The sequence below is a fragment of the Onychomys torridus genome, chromosome 18 (assembly GCF_903995425.1).
Source record: "Onychomys torridus chromosome 18, mOncTor1.1, whole genome shotgun sequence".
NCBI lineage: Eukaryota > Metazoa > Chordata > Mammalia > Rodentia > Cricetidae > Onychomys > Onychomys torridus.
In genome coordinates, this window is record NC_050460.1 from 65,372,268 (window position 1) to 65,394,859 (window position 22,592).

At 48.4% G+C, this 22,592-nt stretch overlaps 1 protein-coding gene and 1 pseudogene across 4 annotated transcripts; both read right to left on the reverse strand.

Annotated features, from left to right (window-relative positions):
* Positions 1-7,480: 7,480 nt before the first annotated feature.
* Positions 7,481-11,666, reverse strand: LOC118569577 (H-2 class I histocompatibility antigen, Q10 alpha chain-like). 4 transcript variants are annotated; one of them, XM_036167552.1, is made up of 8 exons: positions 11,543-11,665; positions 11,089-11,358; positions 10,587-10,862; positions 8,674-8,949; positions 8,437-8,547; positions 8,227-8,259; positions 8,042-8,089; positions 7,481-7,902 (listed from the first exon to the last, which is right to left on the reverse strand). In XM_036167552.1, exons 1-8 carry the CDS (start codon positions 11,613-11,615, stop codon positions 7,898-7,900), a joined length of 1,092 nt encoding a protein of 363 aa, XP_036023445.1. In that variant the 5' UTR covers positions 11,616-11,665; the 3' UTR covers positions 7,481-7,897. The 4 variants fall into 4 exon arrangements, with proteins under 4 accessions (XP_036023445.1, XP_036023446.1, XP_036023447.1 ...); XM_036167553.1 differs by lacking the exon at positions 8,042-8,089; XM_036167551.1 differs by lacking the exon at positions 7,481-7,902 and having other exon boundaries at positions 7,909-8,089; positions 11,543-11,666.
* The window catches only part of LOC118569437, a 52,031-nt pseudogene continuing 41,054 nt past the window's right edge, over positions 11,616-22,592 (reverse strand).

The following is a 22,592-nucleotide window of genomic DNA, read 5'->3' on the forward strand; positions in this document are numbered from 1 at the left end:
CAGGGCTGCTGTGGAGGACATCTGGGGCAGGGCTGCTGTGGAGAACACCTGGGGCAGGGCTGCTGTGGAGGAACTTCGGGGCAGGGCTGCTGTGGAGGTACATCTGGGGCAGGGCTGCTGTGGAGGAACACCAGGGCAGGGCTGCTGTGGAGGAACAACTGGGGCAGGGCTGCTGTGGAGAACACCTGGGGCAAGGCTGCTGTGGAGAACATCTGGGGTAGGGCTGCTGTGGAGAACATCTCGGGCAGGGCTGCTGTGGAGAACACCTGGGACAGGGCTGCTGTGAACACCTGGGGAAGGGCTGCTGTGGAGAACACCTGGGACAGGGCTACTGTGGAGGAACATCTGGGGCAGGGCTGCTGTGGAGGAACATCTGGGACAGGGCGACTGTGGAGAACACCTGGGGCAGGGCTGCTGTGGAGAACACCTGGGGCAGGGCTGCTGTGGAGGAACATCTGGGGCAGGGCTGCTGTGGGGAACATCTGTGGCAGGGCTGCTGTAGGGAGCATCTGGGGCAGGGCTGCTGTGGAGATCACCTGGGGCAGGGCTGCTGTGGAGGAACACCTGGGGCAGGGCTGCTGTGGAGAACATCTAGGGCAGGGCTGCTGGGAGAACATCTGGGGCAGGGCTGGGGAACACCTGGGGCAGGGCTGCTGTGGAGGAACATCTGGGCAGGGCTGCTGTGGAGAATCATCTGGGCAGGGCTGCTGTAGAGGTACACCTGTGGCAGGGCTCCTGTGGAGGAACATCTGGGCAGGGCTGCTGTGGGGAACATCTGGGACAGGGCTGCTGTGGGGGAACATCTGGGGCTGGGCTGCTGTGGTAAAGCCTCCAGGGAGGCAGCTGTCATGGTTCCTACTTCTCCTGTGTTCCTCACAGCCTAAGTCTGCTTTTCAGCCCTTGAGTGCACAAGCACTTAGTGTGACAGTGTCTTCCAGGTCACAGGCCATTGATTCCAGATGGCATTGTGTCCTCAGGATCAACCATTACCATACACACTGGTGTAGCATCTCACCACCTAGAACCTATGGCTGGTGGCTCCCATGCACTCTGATGATCACACACTGACACTGGGACAGAATGGCTCCCACGACACTGCACATCACACCCTGTCACCTGGATCCACTTTCCCCTTCCTGTTGTCTCCCAGGCTTCCACACCCCTAACTGGCCTCCATTGCAGGACTCTCCCTCAGCAGAGTGTGTGCAAGTCTGCTTCCTCCTGGACTTGGAGGCAGTGTTCTCATTCCTGTCCCTGTGGCCTCCTCCCCTGTGTGTTCACACCTGTGAAAGCTTCCACACCTTGGTCTCTGATCAACTCTCAGCTCAGGACAGAGCAGTGGAGGCTGCCTCGCTCTCTTGTAGCTTGGTGATCTGCAGTCTGCACTGGAACACTAACCCATCACCTCCTGGCTGGGGGCTCAGTCTGTCTGTCTGTCTGTCTGTCTGCAATAATCAGCACTTAATGTACTGTGATAGCGTCCCTTCCTTCGTCCTGCCGCCTTCGAGTTCTCTGGCATTTCTTCCCTGTAGACCTATCCAGTTCCCACCCTGGGGGGCATCAGGAAGAAGGCAGGGTGGTAACCTCTGGTCTGTCACTGTTTCTGACCCAGGGTGGCTGGGTGCTCAGGAGGGGACTGCTTTGCAGCTCTCCAGGAAGGTGGCACATGCCACAAGGCCTGGGAAGTGACAGCTCTGGGCCCTGTCCTGAGGCTACCATGGAAAAGTCCACATGACTCTGGGATTGTCTCAGCACCTAAGTGGTTATCACAACCTCTCTGAGGGCGGAGGGCCTGCACCCTGCACCCATACATGGGGCCGGGGTGGACCTGGCTCCAGACCAACATCTTGTCATTTCCATTGGCCCTTCCTGCTGCCCTGCTGATGTGCCAGTGAAGACTGTAGAGTAGAGATTCTCTGTAGAAGCCGCGTGGTAGCCGCACCCTAAAGATGGCTCTGGCTTCTACCCTCTGCCTTCCTGATGGCAAACACTCTTTAGGGTAAACAGCTCCTTATTTGGCTGTGGCTGGATCATGTGTTGCTGGCATATGCGTGAACCTGTGGACAGTGCCCACGTGGCTGCTTGGGGTTGGTTGCCCAGCCCTACTTAGGTGCTGGGAGAGGCTTGCCCCAGGAGAGAGAGAGAGAGACACAATGCAATTAATCAAAGGTCTGAATAAACTGTAATGAGAAGGATCCTGTATCGCGTCTTCCTTGCTGGTCGAGGCGGGCGCGACAATTCTCAACCTTCCTGATGCTGTGACCCTTTGATACATTTCCGCTCGTTGTGGAGACCCCAAACCACAATATGTTTTTCATAACTACTCCGTAATTATTTCTGCTACTGTTGTGAATCCTAATGTAAATATCTGTTTTCTCTGATGCCTTAAGCAACCCCTATGAAAAGGTCTTTTGCTCAATCAAGAGCGGCTCTCAGAGTTTCTTCCTTCCTTCCCCCTTCTCTGGGCTTCAACACTCCAGACCCTTAGGTGCACCTTCTCAAAGACGCCACTGGCCAAGGACCTGAACGTACGTGATGGGTGGAGGAAACGACGCTCTTTCACCTGAAAGATCCCCATTGTCTAAGGAATCTATAGACTGCCATCTGCCTGCAGGCTTCCTGCCACTGAACGACATTCCTAATCTTTACTTTTTTTAAATTTTTAAAGATTTATTTATCTCATGTATAGTGGTCTAGCTGCACACACACATTCATGACAGAAAAGGGCACCAGATCCCATTATAGATGGCTGTGAGCCTTCTGTGACGCTGGGACTTGAACTCAGGACCTCTGGAAGAGCTGCCAGTGCTCTTAACCACTGAGCCACCTCTCCACCAGCACTTTACTTTTAAGACCTGGTCCAGGCTGGCCTTGAACTTACTCTGTAACCCAAGCAGGTTTTCCATCCCCTGCCTCAGTCTCCCAATTAGCTGGAATTACAGGTCTACAAACCATACTGGCTTTTATGGCTTGGTCAAGGTTGCTGGATGGTGGCGCACGCCTTTAGTCCAACACTTGGGAGACAGAGGCAGGTGAGCTCTGAGTTCCAGGCCAGCCAGTGCTGCTCAGAGAAACTCTGTCTTGAACCCCCAAAAACGTTGTCAAGGATGTGCCTTCACTCTAGAGCAGTGGTTCTCAACCTGTGGGTCATGACCTCTTTGGGATTGAAAGGCGTCTTGTGGGAGGAGTCAGTGCTGTCTTTATGGACTTTGCCCTGTCCTCCTCTATTTTCCCCCTTCTTTGGGCTTAGTCCAGTGTTTACAGTCTGCTCTGGCTTCTAGGTTCTTTGAGGTTTACCCGGCACAGTACTAGGCAGTATGGGGTGATGGTGGGGACAGGGGAACAAGCTCATCCCAGACCCGGCCCTGGAATCCTTCATGGTCACTTCTCTCTTGCCCACCTTATCACCTACTCCAGCCCTCTCCAGGTGTCAGTCTTGGGGATCCCTGTGGTCTGGTCTCACCTTATAGCCCTGGCTGTGCTGGAACTTGCTATGTGAATCAAGAACTCAGGGATCCGCCTGCCTCTGCCTCATGATGGCTGGGATAAAAGGTGTTCCCAAAGAAACCGGGGACCCTTTCTTTGGGTGAGTTACATCAAACTAAGTTAGAGGGCTGAGGTGTGGTTCAGTTAGGACGCGCTCAACATGCAGGAAGCCCTGGGTTAAATCCCGGCAACGTCAACAGCTAAAGAGAAAGAAGCTAAGGCTGTGTGTGAGGGGCTGTGCAGAGGACAGCCTGGGAGGCTCTGCAGCCTGCAGGCTGATGGGACATTGAACTTTGCCCTGCGGGTCCCGGGACCCTGGGAAGCCGCGATGCCGCGAATGGCCGCCAGGGGGCAGCAGGACCCAGGATGGGAGCTGGTCAGGGTCCCTGCTCACCTGAGCCACTGTGAGCTTTGACTGCTGGGGAGGCAGGGAGGTGTCGCCTATGCCCCTGCATCCCGAAGCAGAGGGGGATCTTCCCTTCAGCCCCTAATCCTCTGTTTTGCGGTTTGTATGAGTCCTTGTGATCTCCAGGCTGAAACTGAACTTCTGAGGCCGATCACACCTCAAGCTCCTTCCCCCGATTATTGTTACTCAATGTCAGTTGTGGTCACACACACACACACACACACACACACACACACACACACACACACACACACACACACACACACGATCCCGACATTTGGCATGCTGAGATGAGACAGAAGGATCAAGAATTCAAGGCCAACTAGGGCTACAACAAGAAAAAACAAACAACAGAACTGAACTCACAGGCTTCACAGGTCAGTAGCATCTGGGGCCACTCTGCAGGGGGAGTTATGTCAATTTCCCCTTCCCTGGATGAATCCCTCAGACCAGTGTGTACATCTAGTGCAGGGAACACAGCAGTCGTGTAGGAGGGACTTGGAGGTGACCCCCTGCAGTAACAACCCCTAATGCTGTTCAGGGGTCTTTCTTTAGAGAACTCTCATTTCCCTCCATTTTTCTCTTTCTTCCTTCCTTCCTTTCCTTCCTTCCTTCCTTCCTTCCTTTCTTTTTAAAGATTTATTTATTATGTATACAGCATGTATGCCTTCAGGCCAGAAGAGGGCACCAGATCTCATTATAGATGGTTGTGATCCACCATGGGTTGCTGGGAATTGAACTCAGGACCTCTGGAAGAGCAGTCAGTGCTCTTAACCTCTGAGCCATCTCTCCTCCCCTATTTTTCTTTCTTTTAAAAAATATTTATTTCTGGTGTCCGGTGTGTTCTTAAAAATACTTATTTTCTGGTGTCTGGGTGTTTGACAGCATGTGTGTCCCTGCACCATGTAAAACAGTGTCCCAGGAAACCAGAAGTGGGCAGGGTATCCCCTGGGGGTGCGGGGTTAGAGTTCCAGGTGGGTGTGAACTGGGAACCTAACCTAGGTCTCGGCAGGAGCAGTGAGCGCTCTTTACCCCGGAGCAATCTCTCCAGCTCCATAATTGTCCTTAGAAGTACACCATCTTCATTTTTATGCTGACTTTTCTGTGGTTCTTTTCTCTGCAGGCCAGGGCCTCACCCGGGCCTGAGCCACCAACACCCTGAGCAGAGAGGTTTGAACAGGGAGACGCTCTGGGTTCTCAGGGTCACAGAGTCAGAGCCATGTACACACGGTTCAAAGAGAAGGAGTCCCCATCTATCCGCACTTTGTGCACACACAGAACGTTCCAGATGGCCTGGCTCTCCTGGAAGGTCCCCAGCTCAACTGGGTATGTGGACAAAGAACTTCTTTACTCTCCCATGTCTATATTTTAATTTGTGGTCTCTGATTACGTCTTTATCCCAAAGCTTTAGTACTAGCCTTTGAAATAACCACAAAACCTTGTCCGTTGAGATCCCCCCCACCCAGACATTGGGAATGTGGTTCAATGAATAGAATTCCCACCTTGTACACCCCAGGCCATGGGTTTGATTCCTCAACACCTCCAGAACTGGTGGTGGCATACAGGACTGGGCAGGTGAGAAGACTCAGTAGTTAGAGGTGCACCTTCCCTTCTGCCCTCCACCTCCTGATACAACCTGTCCTTGTTTATTCCCTTACACTGTGTCACAGGCATCTTCCCACCACAGCGCTTGCTCCAGGAGACCAGCAACTATGTATTACTCCCCAGTGTGTCTTCGAAACAGGACTTAGTTCACACATCTGGAACAGACTCTGTGGACTGATCACAATGGACACAGCTGTGTCCCCTGCTTGAGGAGTGGATTTCCTCCACCCCAGATGGAGACAGTGACAGCAGACCCAGGAAAACATCCATCCAGAGTCAGCTTGCTGAACCCTGAGCTCACTGGTCACTCACAGGATCGTGGGTGTTTTCAGGGGATAACCACTGAGGTGCCCACCCCAGCGTGCATGTCCACTCGCCCAGCTGCATCACTGCAGTCCCCTGCACAGCTCCCAGCAGCTCCACTCAGCAGTCTCCTCTCCCTCAGGAGCTGCAGCTGGTTTAACCCTGAGAGGGGAGCCCTACATTGTGTCAGCTCCTGAACCTGTAGCTTCTTGTGTTTCCTGGGCCTCATCAGCTGGTCCTGGCTCCAGCAGGGATGTTTCAGTCTAGAGGAAAATTCACACACTCACCTCCCTCTTCTACAGAAGCTCCCTTGATTAACACAACCTCAGGCCAAATGCTGGTGTGTGGAGTGCAGCACCAGGTCCCCTCACACTGAGGTCAGGGTCACCTGAGCTTTCCCTCAGCAAATTCCTCCCTCCCTCTCCACCTGTCTTTCTGTCTTTGATCCATGATCCTAATTATATTTTTATTCATTCATCAAACATTTATTGGGTATGAATGTCTGCTGGATCCCAGGCACTGAAGTCATCATCCCTCACAAGACAAAGATGGCAGCATTGTGACAGAGATTGTCACTTTCTTGGGCTTCAAACATCTCAGCTAAACTCCTGGAGCTCCTGACTCGAGGTCACAAAGCTAGAAGAGAAAACTGCAGGGTCCGGATGAAAACCAGAGCAGGGATGAAGTAATTTCATCTCTGATGTTCCCACAATCTATTTTTTAAAGATTCATTAATTTTATGTCTATGAGTGTCTCTTGCCTGTATGTTTTTGTACCATGTGCCTATCTGGTGAGCACAGGAGTACTGGAAGTGTGTATGGATGGTGTGAATCACGGTGTGGGTGCTGGGGTTCGAACCCGGGTCCTCTGCAAGAGCCGCAAGTGCTGTCAACCCCTGAGCCATTCTGCAGTCCCTGGACCACTTTTTTTTTCCAGAGCTGAGGACCGAACCCAGGGCCTTGCGCTTGCTAGGCAAGCCCTCTACCACTGAGCTAAATCCCCAACCCCTGGACCACTTCTTTTAAATACACTAAAATCTCCAGCAAACTCAGCCTGTAAATCCCTGAGTCACCACTGCAGGCAGCAGGAGGATTCCCAGAGCCAGGGAGGGAGAGGGGACCTTGGGCAGACACAGATCCAACAGGACAGATCTGAGATGAGACCCTGTGGATACCTCCTCTCTGCCCATCCTACAACCCAGGTTAGATTCTGAAAGATGGGAAAGAAGGAGAGAACCTCCAGGGAGGGGCCTGGAAGGAGGCAGGAGCTCAGGAGACTGAAGTTCATGTTCTCAGCCCACAGTCAAGTGAGTACAGTGGCTTAGTTGGGCCTTGGGGGGACAAGGATGGACAAACACCTCTTAATGCTGTCACTCAGGGACCCCAAAGGGGGATGAGAGAGGCACCACTCACAGGAACAAGAACAGGTCTAGTCACAGCAGTCCTGGCTGTTCACAGTCCTGGGGACAGGACAAGGCTCTGTCATCCCAGTGTCCCTGTGATCACAGACTCTCAGCATGTGGTTCAAGTGATGAAGAGAACAGACCAGGAGGTGACAGAGCTGAGGAGTGACCATGTCACAGCCAGCAATGGACTGAGCTCCACCTGGGCACAGCCCTGTTCACACTCAGCTCCCACAGCCTCATCTTGTCCACCAGATACACAGCACAAAGAACACAGATTCTAGAAGGTTCTCCATGATGCCATTTATTTACACCACAAACTCTAAGTATTTCAATCATTTAATTTACCCGCCAATCAATCTGTCAGATCAAGGACGTGAACAATCAAGTTGACATTTAGATTCTTATTTTCAGTGGGGAGTCAGGGGCTGCAGCTCAGGGCAGCATGGAGGTGACAGGATGCAGATGTCCCTTCCTGTCTGCTGGACCAGGAAGGTTGGCTGTGGAAGGGAATATAACAGTGCAGGGACAGGGTCCTGGTGTGCAGGGGTGGCTGGGCTCCCAGGTCTTCACATTGAGCCCCTAGGGTCACAGGGAACATCAGACTTGTTGCTGAGAGTGAACTGAGGGGCTCTGAACGTCACAGGAGACACCTGAGCACATCTCTGTCACTCTGTCAGGCCGGGCGGCTGTCTTCACGCTACAAACAAGAGTCATGAACAATCACTGTGAAGACAACATTCCAACAACCCACCACTCACTCAGAGGGGATTCTGGGAGTCCCTGAACCACAATCACGTCCACTTGGCCCCTCCCAAAATCAGATCCCAGAGTGTCACCTTTACAGTCTGGGAGAGACACATCAGAGCTCTGGGCACTGTCCCTGCCTGGGGTAAAATTACATATAGTCACAGGAAGGTGAAAACATGGCCTCTAGAAGATTTCACTGTAGTTGGTATTATGGGTTGGCATACTCCAGCTTCACCCCCTGGGCTTCAGGGACAATCCCACTCCCCACACTTACCTGGAGCTGGAGTGTAGATCCCTCCCTTTCCACCTGTGAGAAGAAAAGCTGTGAGAGACCAGGGAAGATCCCAACCCTAGGAAGGTTCCAGAACTGACAGCAGACCCAGGTCAGAGACAGGAGCAATGAGGGCTGTGGATGTTCCCCTTAATGAGGCAGAGCACACTTCTGAAAGGGGCTGAGAGAGAACCAGACCCTGTCCTTTCCTACCTGTGATTCTCCTCCTCCTCCTCACAACAGCCACCACAGCTCCAATGATGGCTGCAGGGACAATGAGACCCAGCAATGATTGCCATATGGGGACAGTGGACTGAGGAGGCTCTGGAAGGGAAGGACAGGAGGGGAAGGTGAGGGTCATGACCCCAGCTCTCAGCCCTGACCCTGCTCAGGGTCTGGAGAAGGCTCCAGCTTTCCCTGACCCAAGCTCTGCACCCACACCCTCCTTACCCCATCTTAGGGTGAGGGGTTGTGTCAGCCCCTCATGGTCCACATGGCATGTGTATTTCTGCTCCTCCCCGGAAGGCACCACCACAGCTGCCCACGTCTGGAAGGTTCCATCCCCAGAAGGTCTGGTCTCCACCAGCTCCATGTCCTGAATCAGATCCTCCCCATCCCTCTGCCAGGTCACAGAGATCTCAGCAGGGTAGAAGCCCATGGCCCAGCACCTCAGGGTGCCATCTCCTTTCAGTATGGGGTGATGGGTCACATGTGCCTTTGGGGGATCTGTGTGGAAGATTTAAGAAATCCCACATTTAACAAGATAAACTGAAATCTGCAAAGACAAAATTAAACCAATGATGACACTAAACTGTGTCTGTTTGGACAATTCTGTCATCACACTAGTGACCTCAGGTAGAGCTGGTCCCCTCATCACAGAACTGCACATTTTCCTGGGTGGACTCAGTAGCTGAGAGAGAATCCACATGAGCCAGCAGGTCAACAGGGCCTTCCTCATGTGATGTTCTATAGTGTAAGGTAGGTGGTAAAAGATGAGAAGGAATGGAAAATAATTAATATGTTATTAATTCATATAAAAATAAGAAATCAGGTATAAGAGCTACATGAAGGATGTTACCAATTACTGCTGTCAACATTGAGACACAACCACTGAGGCCATCTTGCTGACCAGTTCTAACTGTCTGTCCAAGTGAACAGCCTTCACCTAAGTGTGCAGCACACATGTGGTGAACCTCTGACACTCAGCCAGAGAAAATGACTCCCCAAGCCCTGCCTCTGGGGGACAAGATACAAGGTATACTCACCAGGACCCCTGGAAGGTGCAGTGGGGCCCAGTGCAGCACTCACTGGGACACAGCGGTGCTCACAGGGGTGTGTGGATCGTCCCTGTCACTCCTGTCCTGGAGCTGCAGAAGACCCTGTCTCTGAGGAAGTTCAATTCCTAATCCACTGGGAACACTGTGACTTGTTGGGGCAGAGGGAGAGCAGGAGGGCTCTGGATGTTAATAAGACAGGAAATAGTCTAAGCTCACAGGAACCTTTCTGGTTTAAAGGAAACACTGATGTGCCTAATTATCCACGTTAGCAGTTCCCCCTGGCTCCTGTGGAGACTGATACAGATAACACGAGGGGAGAGAGAAGCAATATCACCCCAGTGAGGGGAAAAACCTGACTGAAAGCAAAAGGAAAACTTCAAAATAACAAAAACAAAAACCAAGAAAGAAAGAAAAGAGCTGGGAGGTGGTTGCCCACACCTTCAATCCCAGCTCTAGGAGGCAGAGCCAGGCAGATCTCTGTGAGTTTGAGGCCAGCCTGGTCTACAGAGTGAGTTCCAGGAAAGGCACAAAGCTAGAGAAACCCTGTCTAGAAAAACAAAACAAAAAACAAACAAACAAACAAAAAAACAAACAAAAACCTAAACGAAAGAACGAAAGAAAGAAAAGAAAACACACACACACACACACACACACACACACACACACACACACAATTTAGTATTTGTCCAGGGTACTCCATCAGTGCTCACGTGACCATTCTGTGAATAGACGGAATTGGGGTGCAGAAGGGATGACCTCACCCACAGGAACCTGGGAGAATGTATCTTTGCAAAGCTCTAGAAACTGGTGAACCAGCCCAGGGCGTCCATGTCTCCCATCAGGTAAAGGAGACTCCCTGTCCTGCTGTGTAAGGCTGACACACTCAGACGACAGGACTCAGTTTCCACAGACCCTGGTGTGGGCAGAGACCCCGGCCTGGGAGCGGCCATGGCAGACAGCGGCTGCAGGAGATCCAGGGACACCATCTGCCCTGAGACAGGGGCATGACCCCAGCTGAGGGCTTTCTTCTTCCTCAGGACTGAGCCCAGCCCGAGGCAGAGGGAGGAGCTGCCCGCGGCCCTGCACCTGTGCGCTGCAGCGTGTCCTTCCCGATCTCTAGGTATCTGCGCAGCCACTCCACGCACGTGCCCTCCACGTAGGCCCTGTGTCCCTCTGCAGCACCAGCCTGCTCCCACTTGCGCCGGGTGATCTGCGCCGCCGTGTCCGCCGCCGTCCACGTCGTCAGGTCGGCGTTCAGGGCGATGTAATCGCGGCCGTCGTAGGCGTCTTGTAGGTACCCGCGGAGGAGGCGCCCGTCCGACCCCACGTCACAGCCAGACATCCGCTGGATGGTGTGAGAGCCTGCGGGGACCCCGCGGTCAGCCCCGCCCACCCGACAGCCCCGCCCACCCCGTCAGCCCCGCCCACCCGCCGCGGCCCCGCCCACCCGCGGGCTCCTCTAAACCGAAAGGGAAACCGAGTCCCGGTCCCCGACTCTCCTCCCGAACCTCGGACCCGGAAGCAGGGAAGACTCCGGCCCGGACGTAGGGACGTGGAGGGGTCGTGACCTCCACCCGCGGTCACTCACCGCCCTCGCTCTGGTTGTAGTAGCCGAGCAGGGTCCTCAGGTTCACTCGGAAAGTCTGCTCGTTGTTCTTGGCGTTCCGTGTGTTCCTCTCCCAATACTCCGGCCCCTCCTGCTCCACCCACGGCGCCCGCGGCTCCATCCTCGGAGTCTCCGCGTCGCTGTCGAAGCGCACGAACTGCGAGTCGTCCACGTAGCCGACGGTGATGAACCGGGGCTCCCCGCGGCCGGGCTGGGACGCGATGGTGTCGAAATACCGCAGCGAGTGCGAGCCTGGGGGCGGCGCGCGGTGAGACCCCGACCCTCCTCCGGGACCCGGGCGGGTGCGGGGCCGGGAGGGGAGCGGGGCGCGGGGCTCGGGACGCGGGAGGTTCTGGCCCGGCGACGCGGGCCGCGGCTTCCCCGGGGCCGCCCCCGCCCTCCCCGCAGGGTCGTGTCCCTCCGACCCCGCACTCACCCGCGCGGGTCCGGGTCGGGGCCAGGGCGGCGGCCAGCAGCAGGAGCAGCGTGCGCGGTGCCATCGCTGCCATCTACAGGAGTTCTGCTGGCCTCTGAGTTCCGGGGGCTGCGTGGACTTTATAACCCGTGACCGCGGCGACGCTGATTGGTTCTCCGCGATCTCGGCACCCAATGGGGGTGAGAACAGGAACCTTGTCATCAGTGTCCGGGCAGAAGGACCCGACACAGGTCAGGAGCTGGAGAAGTGAAACTGGGGACCTGGGGATCCCCAGCCCTGGGCTCCCACCCCAGACCTCACCGCCTGAGGACTGAGACTTTGCTGGACCCTGTGCTGCGGGACGGAGCGATGTTTGTCAAGATGTCTCTGAGGCGCCTAAGGACAACTGTCTCCTCAGGTTAGTCAGGATGAAACCTAAGAGCATGGAGCTTCCAGGGAAAACATTGGCTCATGGAAGCAGTTGCTGTGGTTGACACATCATTGGGTGGGGACTGGAGTTTTAACAGCTCTGGTCAAGCACTTTTGAGACACTGTTTGTTATGACTCTCCGTTCCTACTCACCTCTGTTTTCACTTTCTACTTTAGTTATTTGTGGCTGGGATTTAAAGACATCAAGTCAAAATCCATAGAAAGAAAAAATTTAGAAATTTAATTTTTCTCCACACTACTGAACAGGGATGAAACCTCAAATCCCCAGTGTGTACCTCTGCTATGAGAATTTCCCTCTGCCCAGTGTCCACACTGCACAGGCCTGCGGAACTCAGGAGCCACTTTGGTTATCAGATCCAGGGTCCCACAGGCCTGTGACATTCATCTCCCTGATCTCATCAGCTCCTAAAGTGTGAGTGAAGGTCATAGCTAGTCTTTCTCTGTCCTGCCAGCCTGCTTCCAATTCAGACATGGAGACTTATTAATTATGAAAGCTCACTTGATAGCTTAGGCTTGTTTCTAATTAGTTCTTATAACTTAAATTCACCCATATATTTTAATCTACATTCTTTTTCCTGGCTTGGTTACCTTTACCTTGTAAAGCCCTTGAATGCTGCTTGCTCTGCATCCTTAGTTTCTCCTATATGTTATGGTTCCTCAACATCTCCTGGTGATTCTGCCCTTCTTCTTCCCAGAGTACTCTGAGCTGGAAATCCTCACTAGCTATTGGCTGTTCAGCTTTTTATTAAACCAATGAGAGTGATGCTTCTTCACAGAGTATGAAAAGATTATTTCACAACTTTTCCTCCTTTTGTGGAAATTAAGAGGAAAGGTTTTAACTCTAAGAATGCAATATACATACAATAGAACCAATTACCAAGTAAGAAATACATTTACAATGTCCACTCCATTGATATTTGGCAAATTTAGAGGAAAACATTCCATTATCTATCCTGTCTTGATGAATCCAAAGTTTTGTACCTAATTTACTTTCTATCAAGACTAAGGAAAACTGTAAGTATAACTATCTAGTCTGCAACTCCGTCAGAGACCTGAGAAGGATATAATATTACCTGAGTAAACAGAAAGTTCTGAGCGAGCAACTTCCAAAATTGTGAAATGACAGAGATACCTGGCTGCCTGGTCAGTCACCCCAGGGTTCATTTGTAATGATAGGGCATCTGTCTTCAGCCTACAGACCCAGATTTCCTGACACACTTTTCTGTGAAGTAGGAATTTTGAAAGACTGTCCAACCTTGTCTTGGCAAAGTTCAGCAATCTTTCCTTTGTGTCCTGCTTGTCCAATTTGTACCGCATGCTGTCAGTAGTTAAGACCAGTTTCTTGCTGAAATGGCTACTCTTGCTCTAGGTGGAAGTTTCTGTGTCCAGCCAACAACTTTCAAATACCTGGCATCTGCTTTCCAGATAATTGATTCAGAGGCGTAATATTACTTATGAATGCTTGGCCAGAAGCTCAGGCTTATTACTAGCTAGCTCTTACATTTAAATTAACCCATAATTCTTATCTATGTTTAGCCACGTGACTTGGAACCTTTTCTCATTCTGACATTCTCATCTTGCTTCCTGTGCATCTGGTTGGTGAGTCCTTGACTCCACCTTTCCTCTTCACAGAATTCTCCTAGTCTGCACAACCTGCCAATACTTACTGCCCGGCTGCTGGCCAATCAAGATTTTATTAAACCAATCAAGTAACAAATCTTTACAGTGTACAAGAGCATTATCCCAAAGCTCTTGAAAGCAAACTCTATATGGGGTTTCTTCGATACCCATCATCTTCTCTGAAGTGAATTGCTTCTGCCAGGAGCAGATGTGTCTCATTGTCACAAAAAGCATTATGTTATTATAACATTTTAAATGTCATATTCTGTAGGTCTTTGAAGTGTTTGAAGATCACCTATCTATATAAATATGCATGACCTTGAAAGCATGCCTACCATGACCATAAGTTTGATTGTTACAGATGACTAAGTTAAGTATATAGGTTGGTTTAATTCAGGAGTCCCTTCCACAATCCAGTGTCTCTCAGCAGCTGCAGTTCATTAGCAATCAAAAAATTCAAAATTAATAAAGTACCATAAAACTCCTTGTGTTGTAATATTTCCCATGTTTACATGGCTTATTCTTTTTTTTATTACTTCTTCCTTTAAAAAGTTTAGATTTTAAAACTGCTTATCTTTAATGACTTTCTGTAGTCTTTTGTTGTTGTTGTTGTTGTTGTTTTTGAGACAGGGTTTCTCAGTGTAGCTTTTGCGACTTTCCTGGAACTCACTTGGTAGCCCAGGCTGGCCTGGAACTCACAGAGTTCCGCCTGCCTCTGCCTCCCGAGTGCTGGGATTAAAGGCGTGTGCCACCAGCACCCTGCAGCAACTCTTATAAAGAAAACATTTTTTAAAGTATTTATTTATTTATTATGTATACAGAAGAGGGCACCAGATCTCATTACAGATGGTTGTGAGCCACCATGTGATTGCAGTGAATTGAACTCAGGACCTCTGGAAAAGCAGTCAGTGTCTTAACCTCTGAGCCATCTCTCCAACCCTAAAGAAAACGTTTAATTAAGGGATGCTTACTTACAGTTTCAGAGGTTCAGTCCACTATGATCATGAATGGGAGCATGGCAGCATGTTGGCAGACATAGTGCTGGGGCTGAGAGTCCTACATCTTACAGGCAACAGGAAACTGACTGGCTCTCATATGAGAAAAAGAGACCTCAAAGCCTGCCCTCACAATACCACACTCCCACCAACAAGGCCACACCTCCAAATAGTGCCACTCCCTTTGGGGGCCATTTTCTTTCAAACCACCACATCTATGTTCTATTTCCTTTGGTTTGTCAAGACAGGGTTTCTCTGTGTAGCATGGCTGTCCTGGAACTTAATCTGTAGACCAGGCTGGACTCAAATTCAGAGATTCACCTGCCTGTGCCTCTTGAGTGTTGGATTAAAGGCGTGCACCGCCAGGCCTGGCTCTCTTTGTTCATGAGTCAGCTTTCCCATGTGCAGGCCTGACACATGTGGGCCTCATGGAATCTGGTTGTTTGTCAGGCACTGTCTGGACACCCCTCAGGCCCTTGTTCCAATTGGACCAGGTGCCACTGGCTTAGTTTCCCAGCACCCTCCTTCTGTTCAGATCAGTCTCCTCAAACTTGGCCTTGATGGCAGCAGGTGGAGCAAGGCAGGGACTTACATGGGCTTTTTTCCTAACATAATGTTTTTATAGATTATTATGCACCCAGATCACACTCATTTTCCAATCCTCCCAGGTATGCCCTCAACCTTTGTGATCTCACCCCCCCAAAAAAAATAGAAGAAAGAAAAGAAAGAAGAAAGAAAGTTCAATTTGTGTTGTACATATGCTCACCCACTTGTCGTAGTAGATATTTAAGGTGTTTTGCTTTTGTTTATGTTGCATTTGTTTAACTCTGTGAAGCAGTGTTACTGTGCCTGTGTCAAACACCTGATGGTCTAATAAAGAGCTGAACAGCCAATAGTGAGACAGGAGAGAAAAACAGGCAAGAGTGGCAGTGAGAGAAGACAAATAGAAGGAGAAATCCCGGAGGAGATCTAGGAGCCAGAGAACGAGGAGGACAACATTGTGAGCCAGCTACCTAGCTGTACAGGAAGCCACAGAGTAAGAGTAAGATTTACAGAGTTAAGAGAATGAGAAAACCCCACAGGTAAAGGGTAGATAGGGATAATTTAAGAAAAGCTGGCAAGAAACAAGCCAAGCTAAGGCTGAGCATTTGTATTTCTGAATAGGCTTCTGTTTGTTATTGATTTGGGAGCTAGGTGGCAGGCTTCCCCAAAGAGTAAAAACCCAAACAACATTTTGGTGTACCAACATGGAGCTTGAATTTTCATAGTGCCTGAGAAAGCTTTAAAAAAAAAAAAAAGGACATGGGTCCTTTAAGAGTTTCTGCCTGTTGTCAAGGTCTTGAGCAGCTAATATATATATATATATATATATATATATATATATATATATATATATATATATATATATATATATATATATATATATTTAAGGGTAGAGGAACCCTTTGCTCCTTTTCTTTTTCTTCTTTAATTTATTTGTATTTTTTTATGTTCATTGGTGTTTTGCCATGGTGTTGGGTCCCCTGCAACTGGAGTTACAGACAGTTTTGAGCTGCCATATGGATGCTGGGAATTGAACCCGGATCCTCTGGAAGAGCAGTCGGTGTTCTTAACCACTGAGCCGTCTCTCCAGCCCAAGCAGCTATTATTTTAAGTAGGAACAAAAACTAAGTGAAAATGCCTGCCCCAGTGCAAGCACAGGCGTTCTTGAACTCTAGAGGGTTGAATGAAATTCTCAATCAAACCTCTGACCAGGCTGAGAGCCTTAGGCTTGGCTCTAAGGACCTGAGAAGTGGGCAGAGCCAGGTGAGGGCCACATGAGGAGGATCTAGGTGTAGATTAGCCACTTCAAAGTTGGCTCATGTCCAGAAAGACTAGAGATTCACAGCAGAAGAGATCCAGACAGAATAACCTCGAAACAGGTTCCAGTGTGTTTAACAGGTATGTAGACTTAAGAAAAGACAAATGGTATAATCATAGAAAGAACATGAGTAGTTTATAAAATAAAGTCTTTAAAGAGCATAAAAGAAAAAAAACCACATTACATGGGAAATACACAGGGGCCGGATCCTGAATGTTATTGTGTTGATTCTGAATTTTCTGATTGTTGAAAAGCAAAGGACAACTGCAAAGAGACCCAGAACTGAAAGAGGGACTGTTGAAATAAATCAGCCTGTATACCTTAGGAAAGCCTTAAATCTTTTTGAGAGTGAAAAAATATATTTGTGAAGTGGAAATCAAAACTGCTTTGAGGTTTTGTTCCCACAGGAGATGAGAGGTTGTGGATTCCTTCAGGGTTAGTATGGATCAGGTGTGATCAGGGGAGACCTCCTGAATCTTGACAGGTGATATCTATCAGCAAAGGTTACTGCTGGTCTTCCCAGGACTTGGTCATTATCTCAAAATTTTCTCAGGGACCCCAAAAGATGATTTTACCCAAAAGACAGCATGAACCATTTAGAGAAAACTATGCCTATATTCCCAAGAGTGGGGGTGGTATAGTGATCTTTCATTATTTGGTGGGGTATGGATGTGTGTTATCATTTAGGGGATATAGGAATGATAGGATGGATGGGTAGATTGTTGAATCTACTTTAAGTAATGGGATAGATTATAGAATCTATTGTAAACTAAGGGACAACTTTTTTTTTTTTTTTTCCTGAGACAGGGTTCCTCTGTGTAGCTTTGCGCCTTTCCTGGAACTCACTCTGTAGACTAGGCTGGCCTCAAACTCACAGAGATCCGACTGGCTCTGCCTCCCGAGTGCTGGGATTAAAGGTGTGCTCCACCACCGCCCCACAGGGACAACTATTGACCTCAATTATTTTGTAAGAATTGTTACAAATTTAAGGTAATTTTCATTACAACACAATGTATACATATATTTCTACTATTGTTTAAGGGATTTTTGTATATTGATATAAATTTAAAGTTATTTTTCATTATACTGTATATATGTTTCTACTCTTGTCTAAAGGGTATTTGTATATTGATACAAACTTAAGGTTGGTTGGTTTTTGGTTTTTGGGTTTTTTTAAACTACATATTGTATATGTATTTCTACTGTTGTTTAAGGTATTGTCCCTAAGCAGTTCATTTAAAAACATAAGGCAAAGTTTTAGTTTTTGAAGCTGTTACTAGAAATTATATAGGACCATCAGAAACTTGTCAGTAGTTAGTCATTTATAACAATCAAATTTGTAGATATGTCTTACATAGATGGTCTTCAAATATTTCAAAGACTTATAGAATATGGCATTTAAAATGTTTTGTTAATTTGAAGATTTTTATGACAATGAGACACATCTGCTCCTGGAAACACCAATTTGCTTCTGAAAATATGATAGGCACTGTAGAAACTCCTTATGGACTTTGCTTCCATTGTGGCAAGGTTCACTGGGCAAGGAAATTGCTCTCGGTTTTGACTGCAGACAATGTGCTGTGCAGACTGGACATGCAGGACACACAGGAAAAAGACTATTGAACTTTGCCAAAACAAGGCAAGACAGTTCTGCAAATTCTTGCTTACAGAAGAGTCTGCCAGATATTCTGCAGGACACAGAGGAAAGCAACTGATGAACTTTTCCAATACAAGGCAGGACAGTCCTTCAAATTCCTGCTTCACTGAGAAGTTTGCCTGATACTCTAGGCCTATAGGCTAAAGATGGTGCCCCAACATTGCAGAGGAACTTTGGGTGACTGTCCAGGCAGGCAGATTGTCCTCCCAGTTGCCCTTTCCCTCAGGCCCCCATCCACTCATCCTCTGTTTTCTTTCTGTCCCATAAACCTTGTGCATGTGTAAAGAACATATGGAATTACACTGGGTAAGCTGTCAGTATGAGCTCATGTGTCAGTCTGCTTCTGCTTTTCCCACACAGGCCTCAGTGTCCCCAGTGTGGGGACACAGCCTGTCCTAAAGGAGGAGGCTCACCAGCACCTCTGTCCCACAGCAGCAGGAAGCTGTGCAGAATGCAGGTTAGTGTCTCAGATCATCCTTCTCCTCATGTGACTTGTGACATCAGCCTCTCAGCTTGGATTTGGTTCACCAATTCCAAAGGTTTTAGGTTTTTCTGAGAGCCCCATGTGGGTGCTGTGTCCATGGAGACCACAAGAGGGCGCAGGTTCCTAGAGCTGGAGTTCAGGGCAGATGTGAGCCACACCTTCACACACAGACATGGTGCTGGGATTACAACAATCATCCATCTTTTCTTTCCAGCCCCTTCAAGATATTTTTAAATGCCATTTAACCCTCCTGCACTGGACACCAACAACTGACACATCAGTTGAGGGAATGAGACCATGACAAGCTGCAAAGTCACATGTAAAGGAGGTGGACAATGACATGAATGTCACCTGGTTGACTTAAAGATAGATTCCCTTTTGCCCTATTAGTATGTCTAGAAAAGGCTGGGTTTTTTTGTTTTGTTTTGCTTTGGTTTTTTGGTTTCTTTGTTGTGGTTGTTGTTTCCAGACAAGGTTTCTGTGTAAAGCACTGACTATTCTGGAACTCAACTGTAGACCAGGCTGGCCTCAAACTCAGAGATCTGCCTCTGCCTCCCAGTGCTGGGATTATAGGGTGTGCCACCACCACTGCTAAGGCTACATTTTATGACTGTCTTCATCAGTGTTCTGTTGCTGTGAAGTGACACCATTGTTGGTGTCCTCAGTTACATGGAATGATCAAGAAAGAGGTCTCTCCAAGATGAATTTTAGACTCTGCAGCAGAAAGGTCCAGCCTCTGACTGACAGAACTTCCAACAGCTGTGCCTAGGCATATTTATTGATTGATACACAAAAGTTGTTTTTTGGGCAAAACAAGTTCCTCATACCAAAGTCCCTGATCTAATCTATATGGTCATGAAGGAAAACAGCACACACCTGCAACTTTAGTCCTTATTTAGTCCATTTGCAATACTCAGTAATGCAAGATGCTCCAGTTGTGCCAGGACTGACTTGTGACCAAAGTCATGCAAATGTTGAAAAGCTTCTTCAGAAAACACTCTAGCTGGGCGGTGGTGCCACAAGCCTGTAATCCCAGCACTCCGGAGGCAGAGTTAGGTGGATCTCTGTGAGTTAAAGGCCAGCCTGGGCTACAGTACAGAGCTAGTCCAGGACAGGCTCCAAAGCTACAGAGAAACCCTGTCTCGAAAAACAAAAACAAAAAACAAAAAGAAAACACTCTATAGCTAACAATCACTGTTTTGTTTTGTTCTTTTCTTTCTTTTTTTTTTTTTTTCTTTTTAGCAGAGGATAGAACCCAGCGCCACTGAGCTAAATCCCCAACCCAACAATCACTGTTTTCTACAATGATTTCTTCAAGGTCTAAATACTTCTAGAAAACAGCTGTTTCATTCTAATGTTTACCCTAGATACTATTATTCTACTAGATATCCTGCTATACCCTATGACCATTGCAGCCTTTTGTTTGTTTGTTTGTTTCTGTTTTTCGGGACAGGGTTTCCCTGTGCAGCTTTGTGCCTTTCCTGGATCTCGCTCTTTAGACCAGGCTGGCCTTGAATTCACAAAGATCCACCTGGCTCTGCCTCCTGAGTGCTGGGATTAAAGGCGTGTGTCACCAACACCCGGCTAAAAGAAAGCTTTTAATTGGGGCTTCCTTGCAATTTGAGAGGTTTAGTCCATGAGTCTCATGGCAGGGAGCATGGAGGTACATGGGCATCAAGGTGCTGGAGAAGTAGCTGAGTGTTCTACATCCTGATCTCAGGCAGCAAGAAGAGACACTAACACAGACCCTGAGCCTGGCTTGAGCTTTTGAAACCCCAAAGTCCTCCCCCAGAGAAACACTTCCTCCAACAAAGTCACACCCTCTGATCCTTACTCTCAAGTAGCACCCCTCCCTAATGACCAAGCATCCAAATCTAGGAGCCTATGGGGGCCATTGCTATTTAAACCACCACAAAACTAACAAATGTGGTAGGAGATCTCACAGAGCATTGCATCAGGCTTGAATTCTGGAGTGTTAGCACTTGGGCTTTGAACTGCCTTTCCTGGCACTACCTTTTGTTACTGTTACCTTTTGTTACTGATACCTTTTGTTACTGATACCTTTTGTTACTGATACCTTTTGTGACTGTTACCTTTTGTTACTGTTACCTTTTGTTACTGTTACCTTCTGTTACTGATACCTTTTGTTACTGTTACCTTTTGTTACTGTTACCTTTTGTGACTGTTACCTTTGGTGATACTACTTTTTGGTATTGTTCCCTTGTTTTAGTGTTAGCTTTTGTTGGAAGTGTTTGATTCTATCTGAGTTCTTCCTGAAGTGGTCAAGATCTTTGCAAAACTTCATTCTAAGAGGACCTTGAAACCAAGAGGTCTCATGAATGAGAATTTCTTGGGCATTTGGTTCCTCCAAACAACTCCAGATAAGAGGTTCTGGTGTGTGGAAACTGACTTGCTAAGAGATGTAAATTGTGGAATGATTAAAAAAAAAAAAAGGCCTTTGATGAAGCAACAGAGGTTGGTTCCTCTGCTGCTGCTAAACCTAAAATTCATCCTGGGGGCGTTGGGGATTTAGCTCAGTGGTAGAGTGCTTGCCTAGCAAGTGCAAAGCCCTGGGTTCGATCCTCAGCTCCACCAAAAAATAAAAAATAAAAAATAAAAATTCATCCTTGAGTGACGCTAATTCTTCCGTGGACCTGTGCAAAACGGAACACCAACAAATAAAACTCTTCTTTGCCTGAAAAATTTAGCCTTGCACCAGTGCAAACAACAAACAAACAGAAGTGTTCAAGAAGTCGGGTGGTGGTGACACACAAGTTTAATCCCAGCACTTCCAGGCAGAGGCAGGTGAGTCTCTGTGAGTTCAAGGCTGGCCTGGTCTTCAAATCAAGTTCCAGGATAGCCAGGACTGTTACACAGAAAAACCATGATTCCAAAAAAAAAAAAAATTGTTCAAGAGCCAAGATGTAAATGTTTTAAGCTAAGACCTCAAGACACAAATATTTTAAGATAAAATGTGTAATGGTCCAAATGATGTTCAATTCTGTTTGTGTCTCTATGGCTTATGTGTGAATGCTTTTTGAAGTGGTTATAAATTCAATTGTAGACATTCCTCAGTGCCTTGGGAAATTTCAACCCGAGGTCACTAAAGACAGAGGCTCCTAATGTCCTTATCCCTTATCCTTTCCTGATAAAGGGCTGTGGCTGGGCTCAGTGGCCTTCCTTAGGAAGTATCCTCTGCTGGCGATAAGATCCTGTCCTGTGTGGAAACTGCAAGGTTCTCTTAGTTTCAAACCCTGAAGGTTCATGACCTCCTTCCTCAGATGCCGTATCTCCAAACAATTCCTGGGCCAACTAGAATTAGATAAAAACAGAAGTTGCATGAAATACCCGGCACACGCCAACAGTAGCAGGGTGATTAGCAAGGCCATGAACACCAGCAGGTTTGTGGCATCTTACAGCCAGGGCGGTGGTCTGTGTAGGTACTTCAGCAGCACAATGCTGTTCTCTGTCTATACTGGCTCCGTGGATGTCTTAGTTAAGGTTTCTATTGCTGTGAAGAGACACCATGACCACAGCAACTCTTATAAAGTAAAACATGTGTTGCTGGAGACCTTCTCTCCAGCCCCTGCCGAGCCCTGTTAGTCCAACAACCCACTTATAAAATAAACACACAAACGCTTATATTATTTAAACTGCATGGCCATTAGCTACCATTGTCTAGCTCTTACTCTTATATTTAGCCCACTTCTATTAATCTGTACTTTGCCACATGGCTCATGGCTTACTGGTACCTTACATCTTCCTCGTCCTGGCAGCAGCTGGCGGTCTACTCTCCCTTAGTCCCGCCTATACTTCCTGCCTGGCTACTGACCAATCAGTGTTTGATTTACCAATGAATCATCCACAGCAAACATGTAAGTGGGACTGGCTTACACTTTCAGAGATTTAGTCCGTTATTGTCATATCAGGAAGCAAGGCAGATGCAGGCAGACATGGTTCTGGAGAAGGACTGAGGGTTCCTTCATCTTGATCTGCTCTTCCCA